Source organism: Oryza sativa, chromosome 2 (assembly GCF_034140825.1).
Source record: "Oryza sativa Japonica Group chromosome 2, ASM3414082v1".
NCBI classification, from domain to species: Eukaryota; Viridiplantae; Streptophyta; class Magnoliopsida; order Poales; family Poaceae; genus Oryza; species Oryza sativa.
In genome coordinates this window covers 8,221,982-8,236,023 of record NC_089036.1, presented here as the reverse complement: position 1 = coordinate 8,236,023, position 14,042 = coordinate 8,221,982, and the positions used below count along the sequence as shown (strand labels likewise).

General features: G+C 43.8%; 2 protein-coding genes and 1 long non-coding RNA gene across 12 annotated transcripts; 1 reads left to right on the top strand and 2 right to left on the bottom strand.

Moving 5' to 3' along the window:
* Positions 1 to 171: 171 nt before the first annotated feature.
* LOC136355321 (uncharacterized) lies at positions 172 to 1,067 on the bottom strand. Its single transcript, XR_010739489.1, has 2 exons — positions 828 to 1,067; positions 172 to 729 (listed from the first exon to the last, which is right to left on the bottom strand). It is a non-coding gene; the product is annotated as an uncharacterized lncRNA (long non-coding RNA).
* A 3,222-nt stretch (positions 1,068 to 4,289) lies between these two features.
* On the top strand, positions 4,290 to 5,474 carry LOC4328861 (peroxisome biogenesis protein 7). Its single transcript, XM_015769172.3, has one exon. The coding sequence runs from the start codon at positions 4,362 to 4,364 to the stop codon at positions 5,328 to 5,330; it is 969 nt and encodes a 322-aa protein (XP_015624658.1). The 5' UTR covers positions 4,290 to 4,361; the 3' UTR covers positions 5,331 to 5,474.
* Positions 5,475 to 8,677: 3,203 nt separating this feature from the next.
* On the bottom strand, positions 8,678 to 13,740 carry LOC4328860 (probable splicing factor 3A subunit 1). 10 transcript variants are annotated; one of them, XR_001543058.3, is made up of 5 exons: positions 11,512 to 13,740; positions 11,082 to 11,379; positions 10,750 to 10,797; positions 9,589 to 9,637; positions 9,168 to 9,518 (listed from the first exon to the last, which is right to left on the bottom strand). XR_001543058.3 is itself a non-coding variant. In XM_015769170.3 (3 exons), the coding sequence occupies exons 1-2, from the start codon at positions 13,618 to 13,620 to the stop codon at positions 11,110 to 11,112; spliced, it is 2,379 nt and encodes a 792-aa protein (XP_015624656.1). In that variant the 5' UTR covers positions 13,621 to 13,740; the 3' UTR covers positions 8,678 to 9,122; positions 11,082 to 11,109. The 10 variants fall into 10 exon arrangements, 4 of the variants coding, with proteins under 4 accessions (XP_015624656.1, XP_015624657.1, XP_015624654.1 ...); XR_001543059.3 differs by lacking the exons at positions 9,168 to 9,518; positions 9,589 to 9,637 and adding an exon at positions 8,678 to 9,122; XR_001543061.3 differs by lacking the exons at positions 9,168 to 9,518; positions 9,589 to 9,637 and adding an exon at positions 8,678 to 9,097.
* Positions 13,741 to 14,042: the final 302 nt, after the last annotated feature.

Genomic DNA, 14,042 nt, shown 5'->3' with positions numbered 1-14,042 from the left:
TGTAGAAATGGTATACTAATTTATTTTATGGAAAAAAGAAACCCAACATGTCTTCAACATGTCTTCCTAGGCACTCTGACATTTTGTCTAAACTGTGCATGTTTCTCCATAGCTAGCTGTGGGAGGTCCATATCTTCTCTCATAATTCATGAAAGTGCATATCTGAAGACATTTGTTTCTTTAATGCTCAAGCACATGTATTCATAGGAACAACTCACAACAATTGAGATATCAGCTTCATTAACAATTTTTTTTATACAACACTTGCCTAAATTGAGACACAAAGAAGTACCTGCAATACACAACATTAGCTCAGGAGGCCCTTGTCCTGATTGGCTCCCTCTTAATTCCTGAAGCCCATTTGTGGATGTCATGCTATATTCAAATTTCCAGCACCCATGGAACTTGCTAGATATTTCACTCAAGAATCCGCATGGCCACATCAAGCCCCAAATGCATTTTCAGATACAAAATATATGTCAGTCCATAGGGACAGAACTATAGAGGAAAAAATAATTTGTAAATTTGCAAAGTAGAACCTGATGCCATGAAGATTCCATCAACAATGTAATTAACCTACTTATAGGAAATCAACCTCCAACATGGATACAGGAACATGTATCCAGCAGCATCGCCTTTAGTCCAGAGGCATTGCGAGGGATGGTATGATGTTGCCATTGCACCTTGCTATGAGATCGCCTTCTCCTGCCTAAAACCTGAGACCACTGACTAGTGGAGCAAGAGAGGATGGATCTAAAAAACTAAATATTGTTTCCATTAGCAGACTAACGAACGGAAGCTTATCTTCGGCGAAAGGGGGGAACCACCTCGGCGGCGGCGGCTTGCGGCAGCGGTGGAGTGCGGCGGCGGCTGGGGATGACCTCGGCTCAAGCGGGGCAGTGGCGGCTGGTGACGACCTTGACTCCGACGGGGGAAGCAGCGGCTGGTGATGGCCTCGACTCCGGCGGGGGCAGCGGTGTAGTGCGGCTGCGGCGGGGACACGCGTGGAGGCGTGGAGCGAGGAGGAGCGAGTAAGTGGTCCACGGAATCATCTCGCGGGACGGAGTAAACACGCGGTGGAGGGAGTGCAGGCAGAAATCGCGGTGGAGGGAGGGGAATCGGTGGGCGGTAGCAGGTAGTGACGGTTGTGATGCGTGCGACGTGGATGGACGGTAGGGATTGATAGATGTGATTTGGCCTGTAGGATTGAAGGGATACAACTCTTCCTTTTTATATTAGTATAGATATAGATAACTAATTTGATGTTTATAAGTATAGTAGGGTTGAAGCATAAATAATCAAGGGCTGAAATATAAAAGCCACTTGAGTGTTGCCTGCATTTTGGCAGGAAGAGGCTCCTCTGATGTACTTCCCTCTGACATCGATCGCAGATATATGAGCCCATGAGCTATGGGGCCCACCTGTCATCAAATTCAGATGCCAGTAAGCTAGAGGCTCTATTTCTATTGTGGAGGTAGTATTGTCATATGGGTGCATTTGGGAGTACTCTTTCTAACTCCTACTATATTGTTTTCTGCGAATACGCTTTCCAAACTGTTAAATAGTACTCCCTCCGTCCCCCAATATAAGGGGTTTTAACATTTTTCTTGCATTGTTTGACCGTTCGTCTCACTAAAATTTTTTTCGAATTATTATTTATTTTATTGTGACTTACTTTATTATCAAAAGTACTTTAAGCACATCTTTTCGTTTTTTATATTTGCATAAATTTTTTTGAATAAGATAAGTGGTCAAACAGTACCAGCAAAATATCAAATCCCTTGTATTAGGGAACGGAGTGAGTATATTTTTTGCAAAAAAAAAGTTCTATAGAAAAGTTTCTTTAAAATCATGTTGATCTATTTTTATTTTTTTAATACTTAATTAATTTTGTGCTAATGAGGTACCTGTTGATGTGAAAACACGAGACCTGGGAGATCTGCCTAACTCCAGTGCAGGTCCAAAACTCGCCTTCGGGTATGCTAGCGTGCCAGTTGATTTGATCCTGCAATCAACAAGAACAAAGACAAAGAAACCGCGGTTAAATCCATAAACGATAGCCGATCGGCTAGGTGCTGATAACATATCATTTATCTTTGAGCCGATGTCATATATGCATCGATCGGCAGGCATTAATAAATAAAACAGAACTAAATCTACTCGATCGGCTATAGATATTAATGATATATAATCCTTATATCGATATATACTTAATCAAGTGATTGCGATAGATCGTCGCCATGCCGAGACAGTATAAATCACTTCAATCGAAATATATATTAACAATGAGATTATTTATATTCGTAGCATAGCCGATCAGATAGATCTAGCATGTATCGGCTAATACTCCGATACAGCTCTATACTAAGATATCAAAGCAAATAGAATATATCAAACAAAAGCCTAATATACTTAAATGCAACAAGATCTTAACATAAAGAACAGATTCAACATATCAACGAAGCATAAAGGACAAAAAGTAGTTAAATCAGGTAAGATCGGCTGAAACCCCGATACTACCCTAATCGGCAACCAAGAAGCAGGCTAGAGATTGAGATTCTAATCACGACTCATAAGATCAAACTCAACTGATGCAACTATAAGTATGAAAAGAAGAGCAATATCTAGACAATCAAGCCGTTGGAAGTTTCATAGAGTGGTGGATATCGTATATAATCTAAGCCAACGTTGCTATCTAACCTAATCGACTGCCTTCTACTGACAGATGTTAGCCGATTATAGGTTAAATGTCAATATTGTTAGAGATTATATAAGATATATGATAACTCGACGAATTATATAAACAAGATTAGAGTATCATAATGATGGAAGCACTAATCCCGAGAACGCAAGCCGCCATAATAAGTTTTACCTCTTGTTGAAGATCGAAACCGATGCAGCTCAACCCGAAAGCAAGAACTCGTCGAAACAAAACGAAAGCAAAAAGTGTGGCGATGCACCGAGATTGTATTGAACGTGTGTTAGTTTGATTACATGGGGCTCGGGGTCTATTTATACCCAAGAATTACAAAACATGTCCATATCGGACACGGACACGATTCTTATCTCTAACAAACTCTAAGATACCATAAGTCTTTGCGGCAGACTTTTGCCCAAATATATCTATAAGAAAATTACATAAAATATTCTAATTAATAGATACAATTGTCTTCTCATGACTCTATCCATGCATGGCAATCATCTTAAAGCATATCAACTCAACCCGATGACGTATACCGAGTTGTATTGTCGGAATCGGCTATATCAACTCACCCAGTCCGACTCGGACTCAGCCGATCTTGGTCGTAGCCAATTTGGACTCCAGCCGATTCTTACTCTGTTTCCGAAACGATCTTCGTCTTTGATTCTGCTCCGATCTAATCTTCATCTTCGATACTGATATTACCAAATTTAGTCGTTAACAGTACTTTATGTACTTAGAGATTAGTTTTCAACACAAGATGCCAAACACAGCATATGGTTCATCCAATGTGGTATTTACTTTTTTTTTCTTGTGGACACATTCTCTAATTAGGACTCTTTTGACGTGCCTCATCACAGCAGAAAAAGAAGATGACAATTAGATCGAACGTAACTTCTCTAAAGCAAGGTCAGAGAAACATGTGTTCCTTATAAGTGAGATCCACTGTTATGTATTTAAGCGTCAGTGACCCACGTCCCTCTCATGTCTCACCCAAGACATGAGCCAACAGCTATACAGGTAAAATAGTGGATTATGGGAGACAACAGTACTAACTAGCTATGTCTGCTTTAAGTATATACTTTCTCCGTTTCACAATGTAAAACTTTTTAGCATTGCTAATATTCATTTAGATGTTAATAAATTTAGACATATATATGTATAGATTCATTAATATCTATATGAACGTGGGTAACGCTAGAAAATCTTACATTGTGAAACGGAGGAAGTAATTTTTTCGATGTAGTTAGTGCAACTCGAGAATATTTATGTAAGAATAGAATTATGAGTTGTATGCTAACACCTTGTTTAGTACCAAACTTTTTTAAAAAACTTCCACTTTTCCATCACATCAAAACTTTCCTACATACATAAACTTTCAACTTTTCCATCACATCGTTCTAATTTCAACCAAACTTTCAATTTTGGTGTGAACTAGACACAGCCTAAATCTAATTTACTTCTACTCTTTGAAACGGAAAAGAAAAAAAAAGAGCTATAGGAGTAATAATAAAGAGAGAAATTAAAAAAAAACAGAGAGAAAAAGAGAGAAAGGAAGATAAGAGAAGAAAAAAAAAAGAGAAGGGGCAAGTCTTCCCCAAGTCACACCATCCCCGTCCCGGATCCGGCGACCACCGATTCCTCGCCGCCGCCGACGACGATGCCGGCGTTCAAGGCGCCGGCGCCGGGCTTCTCCGTGCGCTTCAGCCCGTTCCACGAGCAGCGCCTCCTCGCGGCCGCCTCCCAGCACTTCGGATTAGTCGGCAACGGCCACCTCCTCGTCCTCGACCTCTCCGCCGCCGCCGCCCCGGGGGGCGCGCCGGCGCCCCCGCCGGTGTTCGCCTTCCCGACCTCCGACGCGCTGTTCGACTGCGCGTGGTCGGAGTCCCACGAGTCCCTCTGCGCCGCCGCCTCCGGGGACGGGTCCGTGCGCCTGTTCGACGTCGCGCTGCCGCCCGCGCAGAACCCCGTCCGCCTCCTCCGGGAGCACGCGCGGGAGGTGCACGGCCTCGACTGGAACCCCGTCCGCCGCGACGCCTTCCTCTCCGCGTCCTGGGACGACACGCTCAAGCTCTGGTCCCCGGACCGCCCGGCCTCCGTGCGCACCTTCCGCGGCCACGAGTACTGCGTCTACGCCGCCGCGTGGTCGGCGCGCCACCCGGACGTCTTCGCCTCCGCGTCCGGCGACCGCACCGCCCGCGTCTGGGACGTGCGCGAGCCGGCGCCCACGCTGGTCATCCCGGCGCACGACCACGAGGTGCTCTCGCTCGACTGGGACAAGTACGATCCGTCCATCCTCGCCACCGGCTCCGTCGACAAGTCGATCCGCGTCTGGGACGTCCGCGCGCCGCGGGCGCCGCTGGCGCAGCTCGCCGGGCACGGGTACGCCGTCAAGCGCGTCAAGTTCTCGCCGCACCGGCAGGGCATGCTCATGTCCTGCTCCTACGACATGACGGTGTGCATGTGGGATTACCGCAAGGAGGACGCGCTGCTCGCGAGGTATGGCCACCACACTGAATTCGTTGCCGGGATCGACATGAGCGTGCTCGTGGAAGGGTTGCTCGCGAGCACCGGGTGGGACGAGATGATCTATGTGTGGCCATTTGGCTCTGATCCTAGAGCAATGTAAACAAAATGCCTTTGGAGAACACATATTTCGTACGTCGAGGGATATGGATTATTTCTGTTGCGTTTTGCATTGGTCATAGTAATACATGTGGATTAACTCCTTTGAGTTGAAGAAATTGCAATAAAGATCCTATTGCTATCTAAATCACCTAGTTGTTAAGTTCTTCACTTAGACTCAAAGTGCATAATGTATTGCTAGTATATAATGTTGGTTGTAGGGCAAATTAGTGGGGGTTCTACAACCCCGATAGTGCATAGGACTATGTAGTGTAATCTAGGGCATAGGGAGATATGTGAAGCACATTAAAATCTATAATGTATACAATTCTGTTTGCAGCTGGTATAAATCCTCTTAGACTTCTTATTGCCCTGCATTAATAGCCTTGTATGCCTTCTTGAGATAGTGGCAAAATCTAGTCGTATGTCAATCTTCCATCTTGCTATTACAGTTTAAATAGTGCGTGCCATTGTCAACATATAAATGGAGTTCATTTACTCCTTCTGTACCACAGTGTTTGTCCATTTTGTTGGGATGTACGTTTGTAACGTTTAACAATGTTTTGTCTGCTAATAATAAAACCAACACTCTAGCTATCACAACATATCCACTCTGGAACCTAATTTAATGCAGTACAAGAGATTAGTAATTGTGCTGTGTGGTTTAATAGAATGTATGGTCAACAAATATATAACCCTATTAAATAACTGTAGTAAAAGAGATTGAATAATTGTATGGGTATACAGTATAAAAGGGTTGAATAATTCTCAAAAGTTTGACTTGAGACATGTCCAACACAAGATGTTTTTGTTACTAGAGGGTGTAACATGAGTTGAATAATTGAACATTGTGTATGTAGAACTATGCCTGGTATTTGAACAATCAATGAGATGGTTCAGTTAGAGTAGATTTGTCATGATTGGGATGTAACCATGTAAAATGTTCGGGTGCTTTGTATATACTTTAAGCATGCATGTGGTGACATGGGTGTGTGAGTTGTTGAACATAATAGTACAAGATTTGCCAGCTTATCTCAACATAAATATTGTTGGAATAAAGGAAAGTACATTTAGCATAGCACACAATGTCTGTAGCATAAGTTGCTTGATTTAGCATTCTTGGCCGAGCCAGTTTGTTCCTGCTACATGACTGTTAAGTAATACAAACATTATTGCGCTGAATCCTCTTCTGCAAATTTCTGACCTCAATAGATGATCTCAACTGTACTGAGTAATGGTTTGAATTCGAAAGGTTAAATTTTACATTATGTGTGTTCATTTTTCTACATTATATGATTGTTCAGCTACTTGTACGTGGTAAATTTTATAAATGTTGGTCAAAACATTGAATTTCCAAGAGGTATCATCTATGTGGAAAATTCTTACCATCTACTCCCTCCATCTCATATTATAAGTCGTTTGGCTTTTTTCTTAGACAAAGTTCTTTAGGTTTGACGAAGTTTATAGAAAAAATCAGCAACATCTATAACACCAAATTAGTTTCATTAAATCTAACATTGAATATATTTTGATACAATAATTGTTTTGCATTGGAAATGTCACTATATTTTTCAAACTTGATCAAACTTAAAAAAGTCTGATTAAGAAAAAAGTCAAACGATTTATAATATGAAACAAAGGAGTATCTAGTATATGTTCAATAATCAATACTCCCTTCGTCCCATAATAGAAGGGACTATGTCATTTTTGGTATAAATTAAGGAAGTAATAAAAAATACATTTCATAGTACAAAAGTATCGATGGGAGGATAAAATAGTAAAAAAGGTGATAGATGGGAGGATAAATAGTAGAAGAGTTGATAGGTGGGGAATAAAGCAGTGCTGCCTCCGTCCCAAAATATAGGGACTTTGGGTAGATGTGATACATCATAGTACAATGAATCTGGACAGGAAGCCTATCCAGGTTCATTGTATTGTGATGTGTCACATCCACTTATATTTTGGAACGGAGGGAGTACAAGAATAGATAGGTGGGAGAATAAACTAGTACAAGAGTTGATAAATGGGAAATAAAGTGTTGTCTTAGGATCACAAAAATCCCTTATATTGTGTGACAAACTATAGGGCCTAAATCTCTTGTATTATTGGACGGAGGAAGCACTAGGCATGTGATGTCTCAACTCTATTGTTTGTTCTATTTCCTCTTCTGATGATCTCACAAGTAATGAGTGACACCACTATTTTCCTTGACACAATAGTAAAAAACTCTCAGTTATTATCGGCCAAACAAATTACTACTATTTACTTCATAAGATCAAAACAGTGTAGCATCAATTCTACAATTGACAAACCTGTTGAAGTCAGAATATATTATCTTGTTTCAGTTGCTACGTTTTGAGCATGATGCATTCAAACCTTTTTGCTGTCATTATACATATTGAAGTATTTGCTATGCGATGAAAAAAAAGTGAGTTTAATATAATTTTAAGATACCAATTGGTACTTCGTACAAACTAATGTCAACCAGTTAAAATGTTTGCTATAGTTTGCTTGGTATATGCATTGTTCAGAGGAATATGCTGAATTTGGTTTGGTCAAACTGAAGGCATGGGTTGCAGGGATATCTTGGTAAAACAACATGCGTTGTTAGCAAAAACATACTACAGTAGGGTAGGTTCACCCAGATTTCGTTTCCTTTTATTATTGATATCAAGATAAGCTATCTACTGGCTGTGTATTTGCAGGACTGATATCAATATAAGGATAAAGTAATTGACCTGTTCTACCAGATTTTCCTTCTGAGCCTACTATGCCTAGATCGCTCACGCAGCAACTTACCCCTTTTTTTTTCCAGTGGAAATTGGACTGGCATGATAGATACACATAAGACCAGAACAACATCACTAAGAAATGACAGAAGAAATTCCAAATTGGCACTGCATCTATCTGTTTGTGTTGCAATTGTGCACTCCTATCTATCGTGTTGCAATTGTATACTCCTATACTCCTATCTATCTCCTGGTCTGCTTGCGTCCATTCTGATGTTCGATATGTAGATATGTATGGAGTAGTGGATTGCACCACAGGATGTTATTGTTCAGGATTGCTGCCCAGTTATTATTGTTTGTTGATCAGTTATTGCACAGGTATGTATGCCTGATTGATAAGAACTTTATCAGTTATTGCACAGGAATGTATGCCTGATTGATGGTAAAAACTCTAGCTTACATATATGCCCCTTCAAATGAAATTCCTGTACTTGATAAAAGAATCTGCTGAGTTCTGGCATCTGGAGTAGTGGAGCGTGCTGACAAGAGATACCTCTCTCGTTGCAAACTTGCAATCACGGCAAGAAGGTTAAGATCATACATGAAACACGCAATTTCAGAATTACATGAAACACGATGGTGGTGATAAGGTTTCATGGGAACGTTCTCAGGCTATACAGACATGTGCTAGCAAGAATTATCAGCACACACAAGTCTTACGGCTATGAAGATACCATCGAACGTTGCATGTCTGCTAATGTAAAATGACAAGTATGATCTTCGCAGTGCCATTATTTTACAGGTGAAGACCAGAACATATACATCATCATTACGCATTACACATTACACTTGTTTTATCCATCCCACTATTCACTCATACATGCTGATTCATCAGCACAAGAGACCATCAGACAGATCCATAAATCAACCACCTCCTTGGTGCTCTCACCAGTTACCACATCGTCAAAACAGACCAGCAAATACTTCCATGAATCCCAATAACAGAAACAGAAGGACAAGATACAGCTCACGACAGGCTGGGCTGCAGTTGTAACAAGAGGAGAAAACTGCACTTGTTAAAGAAAACAAGATGCAACCTGGATCAGTTTAGAAAACAAGAAGCAACAGCCACAATATTCAAGAGGCAAAATATATTTAGATGATGACATTCAATATAACAGATATAGAATGCTATTAGCGCTTGAGCCTTCCTATGTAATATAAAGATAATTATCGATTTCCACATTGTGTTGTAAAGATAATATACATGGCAACGTTCCATGTATACACCAAAATTCCGTCGCACAGTGTTTCCTAGCAACATACCATGTCAGTATTTTAGAACCATTGCCTCCTACTGCCTTAACCCGCAGAGCACCTAAAGAACTAACTAAAGATAAGGTGACCGGCTACATCATTGGATCACAGAATCCTCCTGTCACTTTTGGGGCTGAAAACAGCATCTAAAAAAACACACACATGTCAAATAACGGATGTGTCGGAAAAAATTCAAAAATTAACAAGAAAACTCACTCCTGGCCTCCTGGGCTCCTGGCCAGAGACTACTAGGCAAAAATTTGACCTACAGTTGCATCAGACCATCAGTGATGTTCAAAAGAGAGAAATCATGGTCAAGTATGATGCCTTCATGCCTTACTGTGCTATTCAAACATTTGAACAAAAAAATACCAGAAATATACAGAAAAACAGCTGGTGAGACTATCAAAACTTCTCTAAAAGATAATGGTACACCATATAAACTGGTCTGTTGTACACAAAAAGAAATTACAACCTCCCCTTCATAATAGTCTAATGCACAGAACATGTTTCAATTTGAATGGAGAAAAAGTACAGATTCGCCAACAATACTTTCAAGTCCTGTAAGTTCAATGCTAATGTTCGAAACAATATGTATTTGTGGGATTAGAGTATGCAAGCTATGTGGCCCTGTCGAATTTATGAAAGCATGAACAAAGCAGCGCAAGCATCACTCAAAACTCTTATTTTTCTGAATAATAATAATATATATAATACATATAGCTCTCCATACAAGAAAACAAAAGCATATAGAATAACTTGGGTTTTCATGTCATGTTCTGCATCCGCAACACTCAGAACCGCAAATGAAAAAGAAAAGCTAAATAGAAATAGCATGGAATGGTACAGTACCACTTAACAAAAAACTTAAATATGTGCAGGTGAGGAAACAAAAAGCATAGGGTAACACCATAACTGGAATGTCAACACCTTGAGAAAATACAAAGTAACTGACAAAATTTGGTTAGCATACAACATTCTGTTCTGCAAGTCCTCGTCTAAAACTTAAGGCATTAGACCAATGAAGGTAGAGAAAATACATAATTAAGCCTTCAACTAAAAGCTTTTCCTATTTCATAAAATATTCCAGCAGCAGCGATCTAATGGATAACCATGCTATTCTGTCAAAGGAAGAATTTTAACATCAGGAGCATCATCAACAAGTCAATATACTTCCTCTGTTTCATAAGTAAGACTTTCTAGCATTGCCCACATTTATATAGATACTAATGAATCTAGACATATATGTGTGCCTAGATTCATTAGCATATATATGAATGTGGGCAATGCTAGAAAGTCTTACATTATGAAACGGAGGGAGTAACTAACAATGTTAGAGGTATATATACAATAAAACAATCATCATCTTGACCAGACCTTTATAATAAGCTCTTGAAGACCTTCACCCATGCAGTACAGAAAAATCTACAATAACATGCAAGCATTCAAATAGTGAACATCTTGTAAGATGACAAGTAGGCAGTGAACTTTCAAGACAAGCACATTTCACAACAGCAAAACAGCAGAAGCTAAAACATATATTTTAAGTAACAGATGGCCATAAAGAGATATGTATGTCTGACATTCAAATAGTGCAAATAACAGTGTTTCACCACGTTTAAACATAACATGAGAATACAGAAATTAATAGGCAGCAACCAACAAAAATATTCTCCTTTATAGCTGCAAGTTCAGTTGCAAGCAATAACCTGCCAGTGCACTGAGATACAAGAAAGCTCATTTCTTTCTCCCACCACGCTCCCTCAGTGTTAAATTGATCACCACTCCAGGGCCAATGTTGTAGTAAGCAAGAGTGAGATTGTCTTTGAGGAAACTAGTCCGCACGCTCAACTTCTGCTTATTAGCAGGGAGCTGCAACTCTCCAGCAATCTGCTCCTTTAGACTGCCAACTGTGTCTGAGAGTGATTGGACACCGATCTCCAACACTTGGCCTCGCAGGTTTCCTTCATCAAGGTTGGGTACAGACACTGAGATGTGAGCAGGGCCCTGCAGGGAAGAGAAGAAATTAGCACATGGAAATTCTTAAAATTCAATATACGCATACAAAAAGAACAAGACTAACAAGAATGTTTAGTAGAAAACAGGAAAGTGGAGAAGAAATATATCAAGAAGTATTACCGGGTGCTGAGCAAGGAACTGTTCTGCTGGTATAAGAGAAGCGTCATCTGTTCTCAGCCTTTTAGGTTCTGGTTCATCAGGTTGAGGTGGCTGCTCCTCAGCAGGTGGTTGTGGAGGCAAAGGTGGTGGAGGCTGAGGAATCCCAATGGGGTTGACCATGGTTGCCATGGTTGGCATGTGTGGCGGTGGAGGCATGGAGTATGGACGCGGCGGGCCAGGCATGTAGGGATTTTGGCCTGGTGGAGGCGGAGGTATATTGGTTGGCATAGGACCCATTGAACCTGGCATCCTAATCACCTGCGGCTGACCTGGTATTGGCGGTGGTGGAGGCGGATGCATGGTAGGCATCATATGTGGAACTCCTTGCATGAGATGAGGTTGTTGGTGTGGGGGATATGGCATTGCACTAGGTTGAAAGCGTGGAACATTAACCAGTGGAAGTGGCTGAGGAGGTCTAAGCAATGGCATGGGAGGGCGGGGAAGTGGAGCTGGACCAGGAACATTCGAAGCATCAACCTGTTCCTCGCCGCCCATAGACAGAGCCTGTGTGGCAGTACGACCTATGCTACCAGAATGGCCATCCCAAATAACCTGCTTTGGCTGTTCATCCTTTTTCTTCTCAATTTCTGCCTTGACAGCATTAGAGACCTCTTCCTCTGTTGTTCCAAAGATGTCTGGCCTGGTACGGGCAAGACCCACAATGTTCCTGGAGATTTCATCATCAGGAGCAAGTGTTGTCTCCTTAATTTTTGCCAACATCCGCTCTTTCTGCTCCTTATATTTTGGATCAATAAGCGAGATGCGCATGTGCTCCTCCATCTCACTAATTGGAATGAGCTCCCCAGTTATTGGTGAGACAACGAATTTCGTTGGGTCCCTCTCCGCAGGGATTCTCTCCTCAGGCCTCTTGTAGTTCTTGACAATCCTCATAGGCGGCTCCTCATCACCAGCAAGCTTAACTTGAACTCCTCCTTCATTTTCCTCGAGCCTTGCTGCACGCATTCCTTCCTCAACAAGTTGAATCTCCTCCTCGTCCATCTCCATCTCAACATCCTTCGCTGGCTCGGCCAATTCCATGGCTGCCTCCTCCTCTCCCAGGTCCTCAATCCTCTTCCGACGCTTCAACTCCTCCAGCGTAAGTGGCACAGGGAGTCCCTCGCACTCATCATCTGCAAACTCGATCGTCTCGACAACAACAAAATCATGCCAATCGATCATCTGCATCTGCATCCTCTCCTGTTCGATTTCATCCTCAGCCTGCTGCCTCGCTTGCTCCTGCGACCGGTCCCACTCCAGGCGGTTCAGGCACCGCTCCAACACGGTGGTCAGGTCCTTCGCCCCGTCTTGTAGGTCCTTCAGTAGGGCAGGCATGCCTTCGACCGGGTTCAGCACCCTCGAATAGGTGTCGGTGAGCTTCGTGAAGAAGGTGAACATGCTGTGCGTGGGGCGGATGAAGTGGAACTGCGGGTTGGTGCTCTCGCGCTGCGCCAGGCTCGTCAGGAAGCTCTTCCCGTTGCGCGCCACGAACTGCGCGGTCAGCTTGATGATGTCCAGCTCCTCCCCGGTGATCCCCTCGGGCAGATGCACCGTGTAGAGCTCCGCCTTGGGTGGCACCAGCACCTTGGTGGGCGGCGGCACGCGGAATGGGGCGGAGTGGTCCGCCTTCGCCGCCTCGCCATCGACGGTGGGCGCGGCAGCGGAGTCGGCCGGCGGCGGCGCGGCGCCGGATTCGTCGGGCTCGGGGGCCGCGTCGGCGGCGGAGGCGGCGGCGGAGGGGGGAGCGGCAGCGAGCTCGGAGACGCGGTGCTGGTAGTAGGCGTGGTAGGGGTCGGAGGGCTGGAGGAAGTTGAACTTGGCGTTGCCGGCGTTGTGGGAGATGATGCGGCGCTCGAACTCCGGGCCGTTCTTGGAGACGAAGGTGGCCGTCTTCTCGATGATGACGCGGATGTCGGGGGGCGGGTGGATGATCCCGAGGGGGCGGGTGTGGGTGGCCACCGTCGGCGGCGGCTCGGGCTTCGCGCCTCCGCCGGGAGGAGGGGGAGGCGGCTGTTGCGGATGGGAGTCGCCGTCGCCGTCCGGCGCCGGGAGCGGCAGGATGGCGGCCCCCATGGCGGCGGAGGCGAGGGGGATTAGGGTTTCGTCGGCGTGGGGTGGGGTGGGTTTAGGTTTAGATCGGGGAGGATTTGCGCGACGGAATCGTGAGCTGCTGTGACGCACGCGTCTCGTCTCGTCTCAGCGAGAGGCGGTGAGAGACTGAAGAGAGAGGAGGAGACAGGTCGGTTCTAAGGGCCAAACGGGCCGCCCGGCCTGTTAAGGCACGGTAGGCCTTTGCCGGCACGGGCCCGATTGGGGGTCGTGGGCCTGGTGGCGGCCCGTCGGCACGACGTGGCCCGCCAAATTTTGAGAAGGAAAAATGGAAGGAATGAAAGGGAAATTAGAGAAAAATGTTGTGGAGTGCGGCATGACTAGGGCTGGATGAAAAGCTCGTGCCTCGTTAGATTGCTCGACTCGCGCCAAGCTCGGCTCGGCTC